The 25,367-nt window shown below is 38.5% G+C and overlaps 1 protein-coding gene across 1 annotated transcript in view; it reads left to right on the top strand.

Moving 5' to 3' along the window:
• Positions 1–2,277: 2,277 nt before the first annotated feature.
• actn3b (actinin alpha 3b) overlaps positions 2,278–25,367 on the top strand; it is a 41,878-nt gene continuing 18,788 nt past the window's right edge. Inside the window, exons 1-5 of the mRNA XM_036562093.1 lie at positions 2,278–2,670; positions 21,005–21,119; positions 23,964–24,083; positions 24,323–24,409; positions 24,742–24,829. Coding sequence (XP_036417986.1) covers positions 2,539–2,670; positions 21,005–21,119; positions 23,964–24,083; positions 24,323–24,409; positions 24,742–24,829 — 542 coding nt within the window. The 5' untranslated portion in view covers positions 2,278–2,538. The remainder of the gene's footprint in view (positions 2,671–21,004; positions 21,120–23,963; positions 24,084–24,322; positions 24,410–24,741; positions 24,830–25,367) is intronic.

Below are 25,367 nucleotides of genomic sequence, written 5' to 3'. Positions count from 1 at the left end.
GTGGCAGATGATTGATGAGACTATTTCTATTGCAGGTGGTAGGATGTATATTGCCCACAATTATATTACATTGGACAGGGCAAATGCATGCTTTGTAATAATGTTAACTGCAAAAACTTTGTGACTGGATAAATGTACTGTTCTACACCAGCTTTTGCATGCATACGGTTTGTCATCGCATGCTAATCTTTAATAAACTAGTCCTGTAAGAAAGGTTGCGTGTATTGTTGTCTTTATCTCAAGTATTTATAGCCCCACAACTATAAGATTCATTATTTTAACAGATAATATGGAAGTTTTATTGAATTTCTATTGTTTGTACAATTATTTAAATCCAATAATATTGGTTCAATAGACTTTAAGTCTAGAGAAGTTAAGGTCCAGAATCTACCACAGCATTTACCATGGTAAAATGTGCAAAAACATGAAGTTTAGTTGTATTCATTGTGAAACTGCCTTACAGTTGCAGCTTTACTGCTCTTAATGACAGGTTGGGAACATTTCTCTCTGTTTGAATGTCACAAATAAACTGTTTAGTAAACAGGTAAGAGTAATGTCTTTAATGTCCAGGGGTCACCCTGCCTGGCACAATTTAATATTTTTCCTGTACCAATAAACCAGATTCAACTTATCAGCTCTTTACTGAAGCCTGCATAAGTTCATCTCAGAGTGCTAGAGCAGATAACATTGGCTACATCCCATATAGTTCCTTTTTGGACAATATTAGTACAAATATAGTGCAATGTTTGGACGTAGGGGTCATTATCATGTGACCTTTGCAGGACACCATATAGGGAATGGGGAGCTATTGGGCATATAGTGCTCTATTTAGAGGGCATGAGTCATATTTACATGACCATTGCCACTGGCCAAATCCCAAATGGCACCCAATTGAACTCGTTGAGTGTTGGGGCTACTTTTCTGTGACCTATGTAGTGCACTATGTAAGAGGTGGGGAAGGCTGAATCCCAAATAATTCCCAGTTGGAAATATAATGCCATATTTGGGTGTAGAAGCCATTGTTTCAAGTAAGTAACTATGTAATACAAGTAAGAAGTAATAGGACATGTAATGCAGTCCTTTTCCTCGAGTATTGCCACTAGCTGCATCCCGAGTGGTTCCTTTATATATACTTTGTACTATTTACTTCATGACCTACTATGGCAGACATGTCAAAGTGAGGACCTTCCAAGCCAAAGTGCTGTGGATAATAACATTTATCCTCATCTAGCGCTCTGAATTCAGTTCATGAAGGCCTTGCTAATTAGCTGAAGAGCTGAATCAGGTGTGTTTAATGAGGCAGTGTGCTGAAGTCTACAGTGTTATGGCCTGCGAAGACTGGAGCCTGACATGTGTACTATGTAGTGTACTATTTTGGGAGTAAGGCCCTATTCAATATGTGCACTATTTAGGTATAAAACTCATTTTTACATGATCAGTGTCACAATCTAAATCTCAAGTGGTTCCCAACTGGACATACTTTGCACTGTTTCCTTTGTGACCTGCTATGTAGTACAATGTTTAGGGGGTGGGATGCTAATGAACATATAGTGCACTATTTAGGTATAGAGGATATTTGTATATGATCCTTTACTTGCCATTAAATATGTAGCACACTTTTTGGATGTTGTAGCCATTATTATGACCCACGTAGAGCACTTTACAGGGACAGGAGCTGACTAGTGCACTATTTTGATGCAAGTACTTCCACTAGTTGAATCCTATGTGGTTGTCTTACTGGATATACTTTGCACTATTTATTTCACGACACACTATGTAATGCACTATAGGGTAAAAGTCATATTTACATTATCATTGCTGCGGGCTGGATCCCACATGGCTCTCTGTTGAACAGAGATAGAGATAGGAAGCTGCTGCAGTAGTGTACTATTTTTTTACATGAGTTTTACTGTTTTACATTAGTGCCAATAGTGGAATCCAAGGAAGTCCCTGTTGAACATGCAGTGCACTATTTGGGTAATGGAGCCATTTTCTCATGACCTGCTAAGTAGTATACAGGGTGCAGTAAGCCATTTGAGACTGAGCCACCAAACTCAGCAGGGCCAGAGCAGTCTCCTCCAGCACTTCACAGAAGTGCACTGCCTTAACCGGTTCACGCGTTTTGTCCATTCCAAGGGCAACAGGTGTCAGCCGGGTGGTGTTGAGTGGGTTGGCTTTTACCACAGTCCTGCCCCTTTTCCTCTGGCCTGACTGGACTGTATCTTTTATCCCCGCCTCCCTCACCTTTTTGGGCGCCGAATTCGATAGCCCCCTGTGGCTGGGGTGAGTAAGTTGCTCTGCTTTTTCAGCAAGAAAGAGCAACTCCACACACAGGAGCTCCGGACGAGTGGAGTCTGGCCCTTCTGCCTCCTCAGTCTCAGCCCCGAGGCTCTCACCCACCCACAAAACAACACACGGTCAGAAAAGACTCGCCTGTGCTCTTGCGTTCCCTAAGACCCCCCACGGAGGGTTGAGAGGTCACGTTCCCACACAAGCCTTGTTTTGTGGTAGAAAGGGATAAAATAGAAAAAAGACACAATGACGGCTGTCGAGACGCAGGTGCAGTACAACACTACGTACACGGTGACCACGGAGGAGTACATGACCCAGGAGGAGGACTGGGACCGGGACCTTCTTCTGGACCCCGCCTGGGAGAAACAGCAGAGGAAGGTAGGAGCCAGTCAAGGTGGCCAAATGCATTCAGAGCACCAGGAATACTCTATTAAATTGCTTGTGGGGAGGAGAAACACTGTTAGCTATGGGGTATTTAAAAAAAGTTTTCAGAAGAGCTACATGTAGGTAGAGGTGAGTAACTAGTTCCATATGTGACTAGTTCCAACTGTATTATATCACAGTTCATATCTGTGAAAAAGAGAGGAAAGAGAAAGGACCACTCTCCTCACTTCCATTTCAGTTCCCATTTTCTTTTTAGGGTTAAATTTCAGTCTGTGCTGCTGGTGACAGTAGCCTACACTAGGGCCGCACCCAAAACCACATACTGCAATATATTATACATATTATAATACTAGAATATATGCACTATATAATATATGCTGATGAATACAGGCTTAATGGTGGTGTACCAATTTGACACCCTGTTTAGTGTGGTAGGATGAGGTTTTGGATGCAGCCTATGATCTGGACGTCTGTACCTCTCCTTTCCAAACTTAAACATTTTATTTCAGACCAAAAGTCTCCTTAAAAAAGAGAAGAACTGAACCTAACAAGCTTCACTTCCTGTGCTGGTAGATGCTGTATGTACTGAGGAGGGAACATGGCATCTATTTGTTCCCTTTTTTTACCTGATGCTTCTTTACTCCTGCTTAAGTTGGTGTTTGGTGGCTACTTTTATGATGTGAGTCATTATTCTAACTAATGTGACGACACTTTCACCTGAGCCTGGTTTCAGGGTCCTCCACCCTCCTCTGCTAAGAAGCGAGACATGTTGGCCTCGCAGCTTCCTCAGTGTTGTCTTACCGTGCCCCCGCCTTCCTCATGATCTGGGGGCCTAAATATATCCAGACCTTCATCAATTAAAGCAGGCGATAAAACCATATCACTAGGGTGACTGGGAGTAAGCTCAGTCTGCTAAGGCCAAACAGACAGAATTACACTCTGTGGACAGTAGAAACTTTAAAATAATATGTGTTCAAAGTAAAAGTAGCTTTAAGTGCTCATCTCCCTGTACATGTAGTCTACAGACAAGAAGTGTGCCTGTCCCGACACAGATTAAATGTAAATGCACTTTTGCTGCTATAAGTCTCAGCTGGTCATAAACCTGTCAATGAAGGTATGTCTATTATTTTTTTTCACACCTGTTTCCGGCAAGCCCCGCCTCCTGCACTAGGATTGGCTTATACTTCGCTTGTTTAGCCTACTAGCCAATCGTAGCGGAGGAGCTGGTGCACTACTAAACATTCACAGCGCACGAGCGGCTGCTCTACCAGCCAGTCATAACAACGGTGAGCGAATGTCCGAATATAGGTGGGATAAACAAAAAGCCAGAAGGAGCGTTCGAGTCTAAGTCAGAAGTGGCCATGGCAACGCACTGCGTTTCCCTTGACTACCAGCTGGTGGGGGCGATTCGAGACGAGCGCGCGACAGGTGCCGTTTAATAGGCCTCCCAAAAGGAGCGCGTTCCAGGCGTGACGTCGGCGCGTTCCGATCAAAGAATAACCAACCAGGACTAGTTATTTATTTATTATTTCTCAGAAAAAAACGAGTTTATTACATGGCTTAAAATTTGAAGTCTGCTTTAAAACCGATGCAGTTTGTTTTGGCTACCTTCCTAATTCATACAATTTGGAAATTAATGTCTAAAAATGTCACATGACGTAATTTTTGTGTTTTTATTTTCTCAGGAAAAACAGTTTATGACCTGGCTTACATTATTTGTTGCATTTCGTTTTTTTAATGTATATTTTATCAGCATATGCAGTTTGTTTAAGCCATATCTGTTCTTGCATTTCCAGAATCTAATTTTAAATTGAATTATACTCAGCTTGGGAATTGACTGAAAAAGCGCAATGGGCATATGTACATTTTTTCTTAGAAAAAAGTTTTATTATGTAGCTTATATTTTGACATTATATGTACATTTTTGTTCCACCCAATGACAGCTGGGATAGGCTCCAGCACCCCACTGCGACCCAGAAGGATAAGCGGTTTAGATGATGTATGTATGTATGTATGTATGTATGAACATTTTTGTAGATGTATATTTAACAACAAAAAAACAAAAAACAAAAAACAAACAAACAAAAAAAACAACTCGTGAAGTTGTTTGGCCACCTTTATTCCTTTATATAGGGCTTTTGAGGGTTAAAAAGTAAAATAGCAACATTTTATGAACCGTTTTTTGTTTTAACCAGATTCTAGGAGTCATATTTTTAAACTTGTCACTCTTTATGAAGCATATAAACATTTACACGAATAGTTTCTGTGAAGCAGTCTAACTCCAGCTCAGCCTGCTAAAGGTGAAAGATCTCGACAGATGGCAGTGCAGAGAGCGACGGGGGTGGGGGGGAGTATCCGGGGAGGGGAGTCCAAGGCTTCATTACAGTCTGCAAATAAACATGCACTAAATATACTCTCAAACCTTGCCACTCCTCCTCCTATATCCCTCCCTCATTCTCCCCATCCTCAAGCCAGTCTTTCCAGCACTCTTCTGCCAGTGCTGTCACCCTCTCTCTCTCTCCAGCACAGAGAAGTGGCACCAATGTCAGTTGTCACTATTTTAATGGCAAGACATTTTTAAGGGCGAACTCTGTCCACTGAGCGGTGTTGTGTGTCCTCCATCTCAAAATACAAAGCTCATTTAGTCCACTGAATGGACACATATGGACAGCACATAATTGGTTTTCGTGCAGTGTAGCCACTGAGTGAACTCCCAACAATGTTAATCTGTTAATACACCTTAATTAATGTCCATATCTGACACTGTACATATGTTCTCTAAGGTTCCCTGAACAATGAATTTTCAACATTTTTTAAATCAATCAAACCATATTGCTAAAAGGTTTTAAGACTTTATTCAACTTAATTCATATTAAGCCTAGTCTTTTGGTCACATGAGACTACTTATTTTATTTTATGAAAATGGCAAAATAAACAAAACAAGCAAACAAACAAAAACAAGACAAACTAAGTAGTCTCATGTAACCAAACTGCTAGACTTAATACAAATCAATCAAACCATATTCATAAAAAGTGAGCATTTCATTTCTTAAATTTAATGCATATTAACTCTAGTCTTTTGTTTACATTTTGTGTTGCCCAAATCCAAATTATGAAAAAAAACCCATTAATTTCAGGCAATAAAAAATTAAGTAAATTAATACTTTTAGAAACAAAATTAGATACAAAATTTTGTCACTGTAGACAAGGGGCCCTGGAGGGTTGAAGTGCTATGTTTGTGGTGGGCCGAGGGCCAGAAAGACAAAACAGTGTACAAATACAAATGGTAGGTAGGGTTTAATATACATTTATAACATAATACATTTTACATGCTGTATAAAACATGTTTCTTCTCTTATTGGACCAGGGACCGGGGTGGGGCAACTTTCTGGCAGGTCAAATCAAAACAAGTTCTGTGGCATTTTTTCTTCGTACTAAATGTAGTGGCTATGAATGGGTTAATAATCTGTTTATTTTAATCCAATCAGAAATAAGCAATATATAACTCCATTCACATCTCTTTATACTCTTGTTTTACACATTTCCAGTCAATGAAACACAGTACACTCAGCATGTACCAGACTTTCCTCCCTCAAAATAAAATGCAGTTTATCTAATCTTGCCATGTTTTCAATTTATTTGTCAAACAGCCCCCTAGACTCATTTTTTTCCCTCTTACCTTTGTCCACCATTTGGAAAACTTGATTTCTTTCAGTTCTGTCTTCTTGCATGAGCATTAGAGCTCAGGCCATCAGAGCAGAGGGACCCCTCACACTCTTCAGTTATGCAGAGAGCAGCTTAAGGAGCTGATATCATTACATGAATATAGAAAGGGCATCATTTTGTGGTGAAATGAATATGAAAGGGGGGCTTATGCACCTGTTCTTGCCCCCTACCAGCAACTTTCGACAGAACACACACACACATACGCACGCACACACAATGTGGGGCCAAAGTCATGGTAATAAAGAGTTTGTCAACGCGCTGTTTCATCTGATACGTTTCCATAGGCAGCAAAAAATAGATGTGACTTTTCTCAGCGTATCCCTGCTGTTGACTTGTTAAATTCTGAGTTTGATTCTCATGCCCAGTCCTTTAAATAGCGGATGGCCTACAGTGTCCCTGGTGGCCTGTGTCTGAGTGTCTGCGCGATGCTGCTATTGCTGCGAAGGCACATAGAACAGAAGAAGTCCATATAGAATGAACTTTAGATCCAGGATCTGTCAAATCCACTATTCATATTAGTCATACAGCATGTACTGATTATTTTCTGAGCTATGTGAGCCAGCAATGTCTATACAGGTGATAAAGCACTAGCACGCTTGTATGCTATTTCATAAACTGTGGATGTCTGTACAGAACTGCATCAGCTGTAAAGACACAATGCTATTACAAAATGTATCGATATCTTTCTAAAATGTAAAATATCAATACATTGTGAAGGTTTGTAAATGTGCCTCTCACTCCTGAGTTATATGAAAACTGAATTCCAAAACCCATCCGCTTTAACTTGTGAAGTCACAACCATGAGCACGTTCACATCTGACCACCCATTTGGCCTACAGCAGTTTAGCTCCGCCCAATCACATTAATGTGATAAAGAGTGTTGTTCCTGCAGACAGTGTGTAGCACTGTTACTGAAATTTGAGGAAAAATGAATAGTGATGCATAATCCAGAAAATCCAGATCAGATACTGTTATCCAATATTTTTCATTTTCATATCTATTGATGCTGATACCAATCCTGACACACTACACACGGTTAGAAATAAAGGTGCTGTTCAGTACATTTTGCGTTAATCAGGGTACAAGCAATGTAAGTGTCCCCTCAAAGGTACAACAGTGGTTTTAAGGTCCGATTGTGAACCTTAAATAAGTTTTTCCAGATGACAAGTACGTATCTGTACCTTTTCATAACCTAATGTTTAAAACAGAACAGTAAAATAAGCCTTGAGACGAGACGGGGTGTGTGCAGTCAATACAACTTAGAAAATATAATTTCAATTATGGAACTATTACGTTCCCTGACTAAAGGTACTGAGATGTAGCCTTAAGAGTACCAGTATCAGTGACAGTTTCCTTTTTTTCTGAGAGCACATAAACATTTGTAAAATGTAGAAATTGATACAAAATCTGTGTGAATTATTGATAATATAACATTTAGAAAAAATAAATATAACATTTATTTATGTAGAGTTTCAGATATACTAAAAAGAGTAAAATGCAGAGATTTTAGCACTGTAGCCCAGTGTCACCTAAATGTTGTGCTCTTCTGGAGTACAATAAATATATTATCAACATTTCTATCTGATGCCACTATTTTGTATCTCCAGATACTGATATGATTCTGATATTATTGTGCATTTTAAAAAAACATATGTACTGTTCCTGGCTGTAGGGAAGCAAATGTATCTTTGCAGCCTCCCAGACATCCAAAAGTAGTAGCTGAAACAGATTACTGTCCATGAGGACTTTTGTTCCATACAGTGGACTGGACTTTTTCAATAAGGCACAATACAGGGAAGCCAGTCAGAGCAGAGGCTGAAAATGGTCATGTAAAAATTAATTACAACTGTTTTTGGAATGTAAAACCAAACATTTATGCTTCAAGGAAAAGAAAAAAAAGTATATGAAAAGTATAGACAATGGGCTCTTTAAACAGCAATGATGATCTAAAGATTTTGCTCTTTTAAAGGTTAGAGGTTGCAGTGTACATATTTAGTGACCATTCAAATGTAAACACATCATCGGTCACTCACAGCAATGGTGCTTGCTTGTGAATGAGAAAGTTACTTCTAGCTTAAGAAAACTATAAATATCACTTGCATAGCCCAGACCGAGGCCCTTATTAGCTAACAAACATGTATACACCAGGGACCAGTCATCCCTGATCAAATTAAGTTGACGTCTGTTCGGCTAAAGCATGGACCTGTCTATTTCTGCCAATCATTAGTTTGAGTCATGTCCATTTTCTCAGCTGAGTAGAGTTACAATACTGTCATTGCTTAAGAGTACACAGTGAGGGGCTGGGATGGGGAAAGCAGAGATGCCATATATGCTGTCATTCAAAGTTTTGAATCATAGCATTGTTATGTAACTTGAAGTTTGATCACCACTAAGGCATTCTGGATATTAGTTTTTATTATAACTTCAATAAAAAGGAACTTGGTTAGGGGTATATGTATAAAATTTTTATGAAATGATGCTGGTACTGTGGTTTTTAAATCATTTAAAGAACTTGTAAACCAAATTTGTACAAATGATAAACAGAACTGGAGAGGATTCCACAGCAAGAAAGCTACGGAGCTTTGGGAATGAAGTTATAATAAAAAGTAATATCCAGAATGCCTTAGTGGTGATGAAACTTTAAGTTAGATAACTTTAAAAGAAATTAATATAATTATCTAATTACAGTAAATAATTTATCATTAATATTTATTTAATGTTAGTATATGATTTGTTGTTAAAACTTAATGTTGCTTCCAAAAAATGAATTATAATTGAAAAAATCCTTTTTGTGTGTAGTTTAATTCAATATACATCATGTAAGTTATTATAAGTTGAAATAAGAAAGAAATAATATGACAAGTGATTGGAGCGGAATTCTGTAATGTTGAGCATATTCTTAGACCATCGATGGGATGACTCCTTTTCATGTTCCCCAGCGTGACTTCTTATTTGATTGACAGATACAATATGTAGTACAATGTTCTACAATATTAATTTTTAACGAATCAAGGAAGGTGCTGTGTTCACATTTACATTTCTTTAAAATTCACTGATGCAAACTTAGAAACTGCCTTTTTTTCTTTGGATTTTATGTTTTTTGAGAATCGATTTGCTTTGCTGTGCATCTATTAAGTCTATATGCTAATTCAGTCACGAGAAATCCAGATTTATATGAGTGCTGGAGTTATAATTCATTTTCTTGTTGATAATGTTGACCTTTTGACCCCTTTCACCTCTTTCTCATTGACCCTTGAGCTATAAAACCAAGCACGAACATACTCAGATGGAATATATGGTAGATCTGTTTCACTTCTCTCATAGCAATATACAGTATATCACTGTGCTATTTTTCACCTCTCCCAGCGATATACGATACAGCACTGTGCTCTATTCCACTCTCGCATCCAAACTGCTTCAGGTCTCTGGGAGCTTAGCTAATGCTAATATGATCACATTCAATGACTTACCATATGCTTCTTTGATATTTGATACCTCAGGCTTATTATTCAGTTAGTAGTCTGATGAGTTATTATTCAGTATCTGCTATGAAACTAATATATAAGTTCTGTAGTCATGAGAGTGAAGAATTTAATTATAGGCCTAAATACAATCATTTAGGGTTTAAAAGATTATTTGACCCAATTTTGCTACGCCCACAAATGTGTTCCTAGCAACACCTTCAGCTTAATGAGTAGTGCACAATAGATTGCTGTGGTGTTGGATTAGAGCAGTGGTCACCAGCCCTGGTCCTGGCCAACCTTGGATCTACTTTCCCGCAGAGTACAGTTCCATCTACACTCTGCCACACCCATTCCAGCTAATAAACTTTATTGGCTGGATCAGATGCATTGGTATCAGGTAAAAGGGAGGCCATCATGTTAGATGCTGGTTGGAACTAAACTCTGCAGGAAAGTAGATCTCTAGAACCAAGGTTAGTAATCACTGGATTAGAGGTGCTATATGTTGTTGGATTATAATGTAATGCTACTGAGCTGCATCCTGTTGTTGTTGCTAATTGGAATTATACACATTACAATTTGCTATAATGGTAATATTATAACAAGAAGAGAAAAAAAAAACTACACACAGTCTGTTCTGACATATACAAATTAAATTGCATTTAAAATCAATAACTCCCTCTAAATTTGTGTATTTTGACAAAACTGAGCTGTCTGCTACAATGTCTTATTCATTTCATTGGTATTCTTACTAACATTCTGTAAAGCTTGTCAAGTGAACTTAAAAAGCACACACTATTGAGTGGAGCATGTACAGGTCGGTTGGTTATTTATCCATTTAATTTCTTTATTCCCATTTAAAAGTGCTTTAAGATGATTAGCTCTAGTCTCCTCATACAAAAACCACTACACTTCCATGCTTAGGTTGTTTTGTGGTCCATTCCTATTAAAGGAGCTATTCAGATCAAGGGACTTGACCCTTTATCCATTGCTGACAGCAGGTCCTAAGGGTTTGAACACAGTGGCACTAGAAGGTCAAAGGTTAAGTTCCATCCATTGCTACATTTTTTTCATTCTTGACCACACAGTGGCCTTCTATTACCGCAGATACCAAAGCACATAGCAGTCAATTCATTTTCTCAAAGGATGTGATGCATTCAACATGAATCGAAAGTGGTGACCTGTATGCTAGCCTGGCCTAGATCAGTGGTCCCCAAACCGGTCCTCAAGGACTCCCACATTTTGGCTCAATCCCTGTTTCCAACACATAGAGGATAGAACAAAAATATGGGAGCACCCTGAGGACCGAACTGAGAGCCACTGGCCTAGATCACTGATTGGGGCTTGGCTGTTACTTTAGTTCTGGATGGGGTTGATTAGTGTTACCTATGTGTGTCACCTGTGTGATCCTGATAGTATGACGTCATCATGAATCGCTAATTTTTACTCAACTGGAACAACTCCAGTAACACACACACATACTGAGAGAAAGAGAGAGAGAGAGAGAGAGAGAGAGATAGGAAAAAAGAGAACGTAGGGAGAGAGAGAGTATGCAGATCAAATAGCAGTTACTATTCCAGAAGCTGTGTCCTTGTAGGGCAGCTGCTATAAACTACCAGACTCAGGCCTCAGGAAGGATTGAGTGTGTGTGTGTGTGTGGGGGTGTGTGTGTGTGTGTGTGTGTGTGTGTGTGTGTTGGCATGCATTTTTGTGTTTATTTTTGCGTATGTTTGTGTGTGAGCGTGTGCACTCGTTATGTTGTGTGTATTCAGGTGCGCATTTTTTCGTGTGTGGGGTGATGTCAGATATATATTTAGAGCAGGCTTTAGGGGACGCAGTCAGTGGATGTATACAGCTGGTGCCGAGTCTGAGTGATATTAAAGGCAAACTTGCACTGTCTATGTAAAATTCATTAGTTTATATAAAGCACAAGGTAAGCTGTTTGTAATTCACAACATAACATTAATTCAAAGGGAACAGAAGTTTCAAAAGCTGTTTTATTCTTTGAGCTACATCTTTACACATCTTTACCTTCCTGCATTTTTTTTATTTGGGGGTTGGCAAGCGGTTTACCCCAAGTTTGGTCGTAGCTAGTCTTACAATCCAGATTTCTGCCTAGAGTCTGTTACTTTCCACCTCAGAACGTGACCACGATCTTGTCAGGAAAAGGCCTTTTGACTGACATGCAAAATGACCACTTGAAGCCTGCAGTTTTAGCATGGCATATAGGGAGAAGTAATTGTGGGAATCCCATGAAAATTTTTTATCAGATTGTTCAGTGCAGGCAGGTATTTTTTGCTGATGACTAGAATTTAGCTGCAGTGAACATACTGAAGTGCACATAGATAAACATGTGGATAGCCAGTCAGAATGCAACTGACAAAATCCTGATAGTTGTGGTCAGCTTTGTGTGCAAAAGACTAATTCATAGCCAGTTCCTACCTGGTCTCGCCATCACACAATGCTTCCAAGGTGGGAGGGTGAAAGCTAGCTCGTGCCTCCCCTGAGACATGTGAAGCCACTGCATCTTTTCAAACTGACACTAATGCAATGTCACTGGACAGCTCAACACATTCAGATGAGAACACTAACAGCCAATTCTGTTACATCAGTTAACAGACACCTGCACTGGCTGGCATAGTGCTGAGTGATGGGGAGAAGGGGTTGCCATTCTACCCACCCAGAGACAGCGAGGCCAATTATTCTTACTTGGACTCCTGAGCACGGATGGCTGTGGCATCAGGACTGAGCTCATGATCTTGCAGCAATAGGGCCATAGCTTAGACAGCTGGGTCACTTAGGAGCCAAAGGGGGCAATACACATATTTCTTGCATTGCATTTTTTCCCCTGAAATGTACTATTATTAAATTTACTGACCTGTTATTTACTTACTTTGCCATATTCCAACCTCCATTTACACCTTACTTACTAAACAGTCTGTTTTTGTTACTGTGCCACTTCTTTAAGATGTGTGGATCCTTTGGAAAGTTGCAATGCTATATTTCGTTAATGACAGAGAGGAGCAGCACTGCGTTTAATTGTTTTCCCCACATCTCTCACTCAAATTACTTAAATGGCAGTTACTGCTGTAGGATGTGTGGTTGGCCATATATAAACATGTGATGTCACAATCATGATGAATTCAAAACAGGTTGATTTTGCAAGTTAGTTTGCATACGTGGCTTGTGTGGACTGGTAGAGGGGACGATACATTCTGAAACTTCAACAATGTTTATATAGAAGACCAAATTTCAATAAAAGCAATAAAAATATTCAAGCAATAAAGCATAGTTTTTCCACGATATGGCCTATTTAAACATTAAGTGCATTAGTAGAATGAATCATTGCTGCTTTTTGGTGTCTATTATTATTAATTCTATCATTTCATATTTATATATATCATTACAGACTGACTTTAAATTGAGTGAACTGAATTGGGTTTGATGCACTCATCCATATTGTATCATACTGTGCCTTATATTGAGCAAAAGAACTTTTTCTTACATATATGGAGATCTCCAGTTACCAGTTGCTATGGTAACTTATTTTTTCTGTATGAGTCAAGGTTGCTGTTCTGCAATCTCATCAAGCCCATTCGATACTGTGCGAGCCTCGTTTGACGTCATATGACTCTGAGACGGGGGTGGAGGACCAAACCAGTGATAGAAGGCAGTTAATCAGTAAAGCTCACTAAAGAGCCTTACACTCCACTCAGGTCTCTCAGTATTTCACTTTGTGTTATATTTAGTGTCAGGCTTTGTTTGGGTCTTTTTGGCCATTGTTTTGTGAAACTGATGTATGCAGTGGACAAATTGGAAAAAAAAGATGGCTGGTGTGTTCAAACAGCAGGGGGCGGGGATGGGGGGTAGGGTTGGTTATGAACTATAGCTGTTAGACACTTTGTTACTTTTTTAGCTCAGAACAAGAAAATCTTTTCCAGATACTTCTCCAATTATATTGTGCTTATAATTAGTTTATAAAGAGCACAATAATAGATGTATTGTAATATATTAGCTTGTAATTCACATAACATTATTCTAAGAGGGATAGCAGCTTTAAAAGGAAATGCTTTGTGTCTTTGTTTGATGCCTTTGACGTATGTATATGAAGCTAGGTTGTGAGCAATTTGGACACTATTCTTAACAGATTTTGGGTTTCTCAACAGACTTTTCAATATGATAAAGATACAGTTACTTCTCTCAAAAACAATGTAAAATAGAGACATTTCTCTTTCTTACTCTATGTAACAGTTGTGCTGAAATGATGTCTGGTGGAACTGCAGGAAGCAGAGGTTTGTGTGTGGGCAGGGGGAAGTGAGTGGGTGGACTTTGTAAAAATCGCGTAGTGTCTGGGCACCTAAGTTCATGTGTTATTAAAGGTGGTCTATTTTAAAGTCTCTCTATCAAACCTACACACTTATGTTGGCACGCATCAAATGTTCAAAACAGTGTATGAAAATGTAAAAAGGTATTGCTGATATGCCCCTCAGCCTCTTCTCAGAGTCTCTCATTTACTGTCTTTCATGGAAATCACTACCAGTAAATCGTAGGAGTTGTGGTTTTTGGTTTGTTGGTGCTGCAGGCACTGAAAAAGTTTTATCTGAGACCTTTAGTTTCAAATCTGTCAATGGTACACGTAAAGTTTAGGCATCAAATTAAATGTTTTGTTGATTGAAGTTGGAATAAGTTAATACATCATCTACAGAAAACACATATTGCACATTTTAATACACAATTACAGCTTGTTTGCTGAATTTATCACGTTTAAAAACATAAAATAAAAAAGATAAAGAATAAAATGTGGTCTGTGTAAAAGTTATGGCACATTTTATATTTTATGTTTAATTTTCGCAGTATGTTTAAAAACAGCAAATACATAGAAATTGTGCACATTTTCAATAAAATGCCAAATTTAAGAGTGTTGTCTGCAGAGAATGTTAACTTATTTTGACAAAAGCATTTTATTTGACCAGGGGTGCTCAAAGTTTTGCATTAGAATCAGAATTATTTTCAAGATTTTTAGAATCAACATTTTTAACACATGAAAGATCAAAAATCAAATTTTGACCACAGAATTTCAAAGTCACTGCTGTGAGTTTATGATCGATACATTGATTGCAGTACTGACATTTTGAACACAGCCCTGCGGTTGGACCCATATTTGAGTGAGTATGTGCTGATCCTGGCAGTAAGAGAGGCTTTTATGTGTGGAGTGAAAGGCTTTGCTCTGAATCATCTTTTCCAGTTGGATGTGAGAGAGTGAGCAGCGTTGGCTCTCAGGCAGGGGGAACTGTTGCATTGTCACCAAGCTGAAAGACTGAAACATCCACAGTCTTACCATTCCTCTCCAGCCTTTCCTCCTGTTAAACAGGTGTGAGAGAGGCAACAGCACAATGAATGCACATGAAAGCTGATGGCCACCATCCAGCCAGCTGAAAAACTATTAATACAGTGTGAGAGTGTTAGTGAAACACTGAGGCATTACTAGGCTCTGTAGCCCTGATAATAGCCCCCTGGCAAGGAACAGGACAGGTACTGAGACCTCTCTGTGCGTTTGTGTGTGTGTGTGTGTGTATGTGTGTGTGCTCCAGGGATAGAATTATAGTGATTAGAGTGTGACTGTGTTGTAATAAACTCATATTTACAATCTGTGACAAGCAGTGTGTGATTGCGCTTGGCTCTGAGTCTGAGTGTGTGTGTGCATGTGTTAATGAACAGCGTGATCTTACAAACAGTATGGGGGTGTGATTAGATCAAATTGTGCACCTGTAACCAAATAAACACTGCAGCTAATTTATTATCATCTTTATTGAATTCTTGCCACTTTATAAACATTAATTGGGTGCAATATAATCCTAGTTACAAATACGTACATATCTGGTTTTCATTTGACATTTTGTGTGTCCATGTGTAAGCCCATTTAAATTGTATATATATATATGTATGTATATATATATGTGTATATATATAATATATATATATATATATATATATATATATATATATACACACACACAGACTTTTTCCAAGTAATTTTGGGTCATTTCTTTTGGTACATTCATCATGAAATTTACACACAATATAAAGTGCAACAAGTATTGTCAAATTCTGTCAAAAATTGAACAATGTCAAAAATGGAGATACAAGGTTTTCTTCCAACAACAGCAATATAATATATATATATATATATATATATATATATAATATATATATATATATATATATATATATATTTGCCATTTGAGGTTTTTTTCCAACAGCGACTATGCAGTACTGTGCAAACTGTTTAGGCACCTGAGAAAATTAGAATGTAAAAAAAAAGCAGTTTATTTGTCTATTTACACTAGTAGTCAACGCCAATAATAGAATAAATACAAATAACGAATAGAATAAGTAGTGTTTTTACATACGTAAATGTGGCTGTTTAACACTTTCTAAACTTCTGGAGGAAGGCCAGTATTAATTGTATTTGTCTTCAATTATCTGGTTTGGATAATCAGTCTTCCATTGTGTTAAATCAGGTGTGTTTGTGAGGGCTGAAGGCATCTAGGAGAAATCTGGAACCTGTTTATTTGCATCTACTCTTCTGACAGTCAGTGGTGAGAGGGAAGGGAAGCATTTGTGTGGTCAACACCACTCTCCTGATGAATGGAGAGGCGTAACACAATATCAGATAATCTAAAGATACGATCTATGTGTGTCTCCCCATAGCCTCCAGTTGAGTAAACACAGGGAGTAGTTACCCTCCGAGGCCTGCTCTCATTTACCCACTCCAACAGGTTTTGGCAGTTTTGATGTCATGCTCTGTCTGTGGAGCAGACATCTGTCTGTGGCTCTGTCAGAAATGGTGGGTTGACTGGTTCACAGTGAGGAGTGAGATGGAAACAGAACAAGAACTGTAATGTTTTTGGTGGATCAGTGATGTTGTGTTTACAGAAAATAAAAGGTCACTAGGGCTGAACACTGAGGTCACTTTAGTTGTCTCAGTGGAAAGGAAATATCTAATACCCAGTAACTTCTACCCTGTATCTCAATTCAGGCACTATGTACATGATCATACTCTACTATCTTAGACTGTACACTATGGACCTCACTATATACAGCCTGGATTTTTGTGAGATAGTATCATCTCAAATTAAAACTAACAATGTACATTATTAGTAAACAACAGTCATCCCTCATGTCACTGAATCACCTGGAATAGCTTCTATAACAAAAAAAAACACCAGTTCTAAATTTTAAAATGTCCACCTTAAGCCTTTTACTGTAAAGGTACATGTGTTTTTTCACCTTGCTGGAAAGTCTGTCCACTCAGTGATTATCTTAGCAACACTCTTGGCCAGTTATAACTACTCATACACAACACCAGGCTCATATCTGTTCGAATGGAGAGAGAGATCTGTAAACAAAGCAGCGTTTCCAAAATCACTAGTAAAATCTGACAAAATCCCGTTAATAGTTTTTGTTTTTTTCAGGTTGTTCTAGTTGCTATGCATGCGTAAATCTCCACTACAAGGAGGGTTTTTACAACTTACATGTTTTACAAGTGAGTTGGCTCTTTTTATTAAATTGGAAAACTTCTGTATTACATCTGCCATGTTGAGCGTTATGTGCTGTTGCATTCATATTTCAACCAGTGAACAGAAATGAGCAGAGTAGCGTTTCAGCACTCCTGGCTAAATGACGTTTTGCTTATTTTTTAACTGAAAATAAGTTAACATATCCTCTACTGCGAACAAATGTAAATATGGTAAAAAAAAGCAAAATTTTTGTTTATTCATGTTTATTGAAAACAAAAAGAAAACATAAATCATCAAGATGCCATTTTCCCCCAATAAATTCAGCAAATAAACAGTAATTGTGCGGTAAAATGTGCAGAAGTGTGTTCTCTGTAGAGCATGTGCTAACCGATTCTTAAAAAATCAACAAGTGTGAACAGGCTACCTGGGCTGAAAGTGACTAGTGCTCTGTGCAGGGACTTGATTTGGAACACAGCTGTAGTTTCTGGTAAACCACTGACTCATCGCTGCTATCTGCAGTTTTCTCCATGGGTCCACGCTGCCCCTAGTGGTCACTGGTAGTGGCAGCTCCACCTGTTCTAACAGAGGGTTTTTCCTAAGCTGTTTCTGTGTTGAGGGTATAAGTAGTGATGTGGAAATGTTGGGGGGTGGGGGTTGGGGTGAGGATGAGGGGGACAGGCATTCCCTCTCAGCCTGCAGAGGATGACCTCATTATTTTAAAATGGAGGGGTAAAACAGAGCTGCTGAGACACTGGTGAACAACAGGTGGGGAGGGATGAGTGCAGTTAACAGAGCAGGCCCACCAGCTGCACACATATCATTTGCTGTACAATCAGAAATTAATGTAGCGGTTTTATTTAGAAGCGCTCAGCTGATATGACTCACTTTGAGTTGTTTCTCAAGACACTGACAGTCAGTTGTGTAGAAATGAATTCTCTGCCAATTCCATTACAGACGGTGACAACTGAAACAATTTGCGTAAGCCTCTGTTTATAGAACGCCTCTCTCTCACACGAACGCCCTGCTGGAATCTTGCTCTCTCAGCTGTCTCTCTGGTGTCCTATAGCACCCCAAATTAGCCTCCTTCACCCCTTCTCCCCTTCGTCCTTCTTTCCATTCCTTCTCCTAACCTCTTTTTCCGCCTCTCTTTTCCACTTTTTTCATTCTTTCTTCCTAACTTGTCTCCCATGTCATGGAAAGTGGAATTTTACTGCCTTTTTAGACATAAGAGTTTGATGTAGTATATAAACACAGCTTCTTCATCACTCTGTACAGTCCATATTGAAACAAAGCTGTTTTAAATTCATTGTTTTTGTGATGTCACAGCCAATCAGAATGGAGATCATTTACATAGATCAATCTCAACAGTGACAAAAACAGCCTGTTTAATTCTAAGGGATAAAGAGAGGTTGGAAAATGTTGTTGTAAAAAACGGATTTCAACTGTTTTTGGTACATAAAAACATACAAATATCACAAGTAGTTCTCAGAAGAAGAAAAAAAAAACAAGAAAAAAGTAGGATATGGGCCCTTTAAGTCTTTTCCTATCCTTCTCTTTTCTTGCCAATCTCTTCATCACATCTTGGCAAGTGAAATAGTCTTGCATTTAGTAACTATTATCACTGTTATCATGTTTTTATTATAAGACTGTTATAAGAATATTATAAATAAGACCATTTTATTTCATGACGTAATACAGATAGATTTGCTGGTTAAAGGAATAATGAAATTTATCTGCCAAAAGAAATAGACACTTTTTACTAGATGACTTAAATAAGTCAAATAATATTCTTATAACAATCTCATAAGGAGAAATATTAGATATATCATCTAGATTTAAGACGATTTCATTTCCCAAGATATATTTTTTGCAGTGTTTTCTCTTTCTTAATACTAATAATACTCCTGCTAAGATTTAGTTATATAGTCTTTCTCATACTCAAGGGCTCTTTACAGACGCAACATGCAACAAACACAACAACATCAACTATACTCAATAATAGAACCAAATCAGGTTCTTTGAAATGATGCCAGAAAAATCACATCTGGTTTCATGAGAGCATTTCAGTGGACAGTTCTTTAAACTCATATTTGTAAATGAGATGTGTGAGAGTGAAGACTCTTACATAATTGCCCCATTTTATAAAACAAACAAACAAACAATAATGCAAATGGATATAAACAGGAGTCAAAGGGAGAATCAAAGTGTTGGGAAAAGAGGAAGGTTTAAGCTGGGCTTGGAAGGAAAAGACTGAAGATCTGAAAGACTATTTTCTTTCTTAATTCCCTCTGTTTCCTTCTTCGCCTCATTCTGCCTATCCCTTGTTCCTGCCCCTCCTCTCCCTCCTCACAGGCTCCGTGCTCTATAGTCAGTATCTGAGAGCAGTTCAGTGCTAAATACAGGACTGATCACTGTGTTGCTGTACACCCACGATTAGCCTCAGAACTCTAACACTACAGTTCAAACTATATCTCTCTCCTTTGGTCTCCCTCTCTCCTTCGGACTCCTTTCTGTCTCTCTCTCTGTCTCTCTCACTCATCTTTTCATTCTCTCTGTCTCACCATATTTCCCCTCTCTCTCCTTTCCCTCTCTCTTTCCTTTTGTCCCCCCCTCTCTCTTTCCCTCTCTCTCTGCCTCTGTCTCTGTGGCTCTTTCTCTCTCTCTCTATGTCTTTCACCTTTTCATTCTCTCTTTCTTGCTCTTTCGTTGTCTCCCTCTTTCTATTCTCTTCTCTCTTTCTTTCTCACTTGCTTTCTCCCTTTTTATTCTCCTTCTTTCTCACCCTTTCTCACCCTCTCTCTCTCTCTTTCTCTCCCTCTCTCTAGCTCTGTCCTCTTTCTCTCTCACCTTTTCATTCTCTCTCTCTCACCCTTTCTGACCCTTCCTCTCTCTCTTTCTCCCTCTCTTTCTCTCTGTTGTTCTGTATTTCTGTCTCTCTTTTATGGTCCCTTTTCTTTCTTTCTTTCTTTCTTTCTTTCTTTCTTTCTTTCTTTCTTTCTTTCTTTCTTTCTTTCTTTCTTTCTTTCTTTCTTTCTTCCTTTTCTTGTTCCTTTCTTCATCCCCTCCCCTTTTTCATTTTGTTTCTCTTACTTTCTTTTTTTTCTTTTCGCAGTCCCTCTCTTTCTCTCTTCCCCTTCTCTCTGTCTCTCAATATCTCTCACCCCCTGCTCCTGGTGCGGTATATCACCCACTCCTACGCTTTCACTTTCTTTAGCTTCCTTTAATACTCTTTTATAAAGATCACTCAGTGCCTCCTGAACACTCACTCACTGGTTTCTAATGCAGGTCTCTCAGCTTCGATCGCCCACACTGCTGCTCAGGCTTCTTTAGAAACTGATTTTGCGGAAGCTGATTCTTTCAGAGATGAGGGCGATACACAATAGTAACCGCCTTCACTGAGGGTGACGGGCTGCACACAAACACTCAGCACAGCACAGGTGACACAGTGTGAGCTCTGAGAGGCTGTGAAAATGTGATTGTTGGAGGAATTTGTGCTTTTTTGATGAATATACAGTCTTAAAATAACTCACTAGCTTAACACAAGGTTAAAAGACGCACATTATTTTACTGTGTATATGCCACTCTAAAAGAAACACTAATACTTCTTTCTTTCTTTCTCAGACGTTCACAGCCTGGTGTAACTCTCACCTGCGTAAGGCTGGCACTCAGATTGAGAACATTGAGGAAGACTTCAGAAATGGCCTCAAGCTCATGTTGCTGCTGGAGGTCATCTCAGGTAACCATGGTGACACCCAGCATGACAGATACACCAGAGAAATCCTGTCTAAAGCAGTTACACTAATAAATCACCTGAATCTGGAACACAGCATGAAAAGTCTCCACCACTTTTAACCAAACTGTAGAATGAGCTCTCAGTTATCAAATATGATGTGAAGAAAATAATTAACCATTTTTAAACAAATAAACAAAACACATAAACACAGAATAAACTCATCTGTTTACCCCTTAATCTGCAGACTTATTGCTCGATTATTAACATTAGTATTCGGTAACTGCTATGAAGCTAATATGTGAGCTCTGTATTATGAGAGTGCAGTCCCAAATACAGAGACCTAGGTTTAATGGGTTTACAGGGCAGTTGTATTTGATTAAAGATTAATGTGAGAATTTAAGTCCAAGCTTTCAATCATTTACCAGTCCATGAAAGCCTTTCCTATGGATAATGTGTAATGGCACGTGTCACTGGTAATGTTCACCACTCTGCATAATAATGATAATAGTGAGTGATTAACAAGCTAGAATAGTTGTCTTTTAGAACTTCTGCAGTAGCTAACAGACTCTTGTTGTATCTGTTTACAACTCAGCGGCATACTGCTTATGTTCAAAGAGTCTCTTACTGAATCACTGAGATTTCCACCATCCCCTGTTGTGGTATTAAACAGAATCCACAAACACTCAAACAAGTCGTTCCATTAAAGCGCAGTCTGCCCAGCTCAAAACCAGCTTCTGTCTCACTCCATACACATTCTTAACCAACAATACAATGCAGAAATACCCTATATTTATTGTTTATTTAATGACTTGTTTTATTTTTCATCGTGTGCTATTTTGCAAAAACCTTAGGCAGCCAAGAAAATTGTTTAAAGTGTTTGTCTAAGTGTGCTGTTACCAGTAAAAACCACAATATAATATTATAAGAGATGCAAATAAACATAGTAACAAAGTTACTAATGTTGATTTGGAGAACACAGGTTTGGTCCCTGTCTTCTCACTGCATTCCAGTCATTGAACGAATGTGTTAAATCCCTTCAGCAGCACCTCATTAAATTTAATGAAGAATTGGTTAGATAAGCCAGGTGTTGGATGATAACTGTAAGTACTGGACTTCCTTGAGGAGAGCTTTGGAAATGGTTAAGCTAACACACTCACTTGCATTGCAGTCCAATTTTTAATTTGTATTGATTCTAAGTAGTATTTTCTTTAACAAACAAATACTTACAGCCCGAATAAGTAGCTTTACTCATCATTTTCTCAGATGCCTAAAACGTTTGCACAGTGATATACATAGTGGGAAGTTCATCTACTGTACTTTTGTACTGTGTGTACAAGAGCTCAGTGCAAATAAGAATTCCAGTGTCTATGGTGGCCTACATATGTTATTGAATGCCTCTGCTCTACAGAGTGATTGAGTGCACTAATATTGCTCTAAATACAGGACCATGAGCACAGTGGAGTTTGCAGCCAGTGTGAGCTAAGCTTTAGCTCAGAAGGTCGGTAACTGCAGGTGTGAGCTCATGGAGCAGAACAGCTGCTGTGTGTACACACTTTAATATTGAAAGACTTTTTAAATGCAGTATGTCTATGGATTGAAGCAATCCATCATGATTCAAGTGTGTCTAAAGGGGCAGCGAGTTTTACAGACTCTAGGTAATGCAAATCCCTTATTTCACCTGGATTTCTAAAATGAGAGTATGCTATTGTTAACTGACATCACTTTCTGTCATTTTAGAGTCCTCTGTAGTCGGCATCATGCCTAGATTGGGAACTCTGAGGCTTAGTTGATTTTCCCTTTAGGAAAAATGAATGCTGTTTTTAAAAATTGTTGATATTGTGTCAAAATGTTTTATCTTCAGTATATTTTCCTTTGAATGTCGCTGAATCCTCTGAATTACATGAGTTGAAATATGAACATTGTTAATATGGCTACACACTAAATGAAACATCATAAGACAGGCAACCTCACCAAAATACCCCACACAAACCAGCAAGCTTTGTCAAATGCGCTAGTGAAGACCCTTTAGCAGTTTTAGTCTACAGGTTGATCAGTTGGTGTTGTTCTATGATGTTACCTGTGTTGAAATTAAATAGTAGACTTGCTTTCATGCAACATTGATACATACATACATACATCATCTAAACCGCTTATCCTTCCGGGTCGCGGTGGGGTGCTGGAGCCTATCCCAGCTGTCATTGGGCGGAAGGGAGGATACGCCCTGGACAGGTCGCCAATTCATCACAGGGCAGACAGACAGACAGACATACATATACAATCACACACACATTCACACCTAGGGGCAATTCAGCATGTCCAATTGGCCTGACTGCATGTCTTTGGACCGTGGGAGGAAACCGGAGAACCCAGAGGAAACCCACGCAGACACGGGGACATTGATACATTGTTCAGGAATGTTAGCTTCCTTGTAGAATGGTTGTAGCAGCATCCATATATGACTCCTATGTTATGTTTATTTGGGTCTGATGTTGGTTACAAGTAAACCCAACTTCATAGATCTGTTAGCATCTCAGCTAGTGAGATGGCCATTTAATGTCTGAATTAAATTGTTTTGTGTGTGTCTGCTTAGTTATGTATCCAGTTTCTACAGTGTCCTCCACTAGGCAGTTAGTTTTAAGGCTAAATCTCTTATTTCATTCTAATTTCCATTATTGCTACGCTAACTGACATCACTATCTGTCATTCATTATGATTATTAGCATCTCTGCTAGTGAAATGGGGGGCTAATGTCTGAATCGCATTGTTTTGCATGTGTTAACTTGTTTTGAAGCTGCATTTACATGTATTGACTGTATTGACTCAAAAACCTGATTTTCTGATTGACAGGTGAAAGATTGCCAAAACCAGACAAAGGCAAGATGCGTTTCCACAAAATCGCCAACGTAAACAAGGCTCTAGACTTCATCTGCAGCAAGGGGGTCAAACTGGTGTCCATAGGGGCTGAGGGTGAGGACCTATGGTTTTGTGGCAAAATTCTCTGTAGCGTTATGTAACTCTTAATATATATCACCATATTCTCTAACTCTGTGTGGATCTATCTATCTATCTATCTATCTATCTATCTATCTATCTATCTATCTATCTATCTATCTATCTATCTATCTATCCCTTTCTTTCTTTCTTTCTTTCTTTCTTTCTTTCTTTCTTTCTTTCTCCCCCCCCCCCCACACACACTCTCTCTGCAGAGATTGTTGATGGTAATGTGAAGATGACTCTGGGAATGATTTGGACCATCATCCTCCGTTTTGCTATCCAGGACATCTCTGTTGAAGGTACATGCTAAAGCTGTTAAATGTGTCTGAAATGTGAACTTAGTTCATTAGGCTACATGTGAGTGTGATGTTGGTGTAAATAACTGAATGACACATTGTGCCTGAGCAGTGTTTCCACATAAAGATGAGCTGACATCATGTTATTAGTGATTCATGCGGCACCTACGTGATTTCTAAAAGGAGACTCGATAAGAAAATAACATGACCAGTCTTGTTTTTAATCAAACACTAATTACCAACCAAATAATAGTAATTAAAAACAAGTGCCTCCTGTCATTCCTCTCATCACTGTGTCCCTTATTCCCTGTGTGTGTTTCATGCCACCCCCTTAGAGACCTCTGCTAAGGAAGGACTATTGCTGTGGTGCCAGAGGAAGACTGCCCCCTACAGGAATGTTAATGTACAGAACTTCCACATCAGGTGAGAGATCATCCAAATTTACCATTATTTAAATGCATTTACATCTTATATAACACAAGTGACAAAAAAATACGTCATAATCATTGTTATGGAATAGGAGAAGTGCAATAAACATAACAATCACCTTGTTAAGAATTGTACTTCCCTTTGAAAAACACTTCCTTAACACAGATAGATAGATTTGATAGATTGATTTAATAATAAAGCACTGATTAGCCAAATGTTGTGGATGGTTGTAATTAATACAGGGCTTCCTTGCAATTATTATTATTATTATTATTATTATTATTATTATTATTATTATATTAGTGTTTTTCTGAGCTAATAAATGCTTACTGCCCAAATAAACAGCTTTTTTAATCTAAATTGTCTAATGTCTAAACCTTTTGCACAGTGCTGCATGGAGATGGATAAATAGATAAATAGTTACATATATGGATAGATGGATGGATGGATGGATGGATGGATGGATGGGTGGATGAATGTGGTTTATTTATCCCCAAAAGAGGAAATTTGGGTACAATAGTCATTGAAGAAC

This window comes from Colossoma macropomum, unplaced genomic scaffold (genome assembly GCF_904425465.1).
Source record: "Colossoma macropomum unplaced genomic scaffold, Colossoma_macropomum, whole genome shotgun sequence".
In the NCBI taxonomy this organism is placed as follows: domain Eukaryota; kingdom Metazoa; phylum Chordata; class Actinopteri; order Characiformes; family Serrasalmidae; genus Colossoma; species Colossoma macropomum.
Note: the sequence above shows the minus strand (reverse complement) of the source record. Positions and strands in the feature narration are given on the sequence as shown.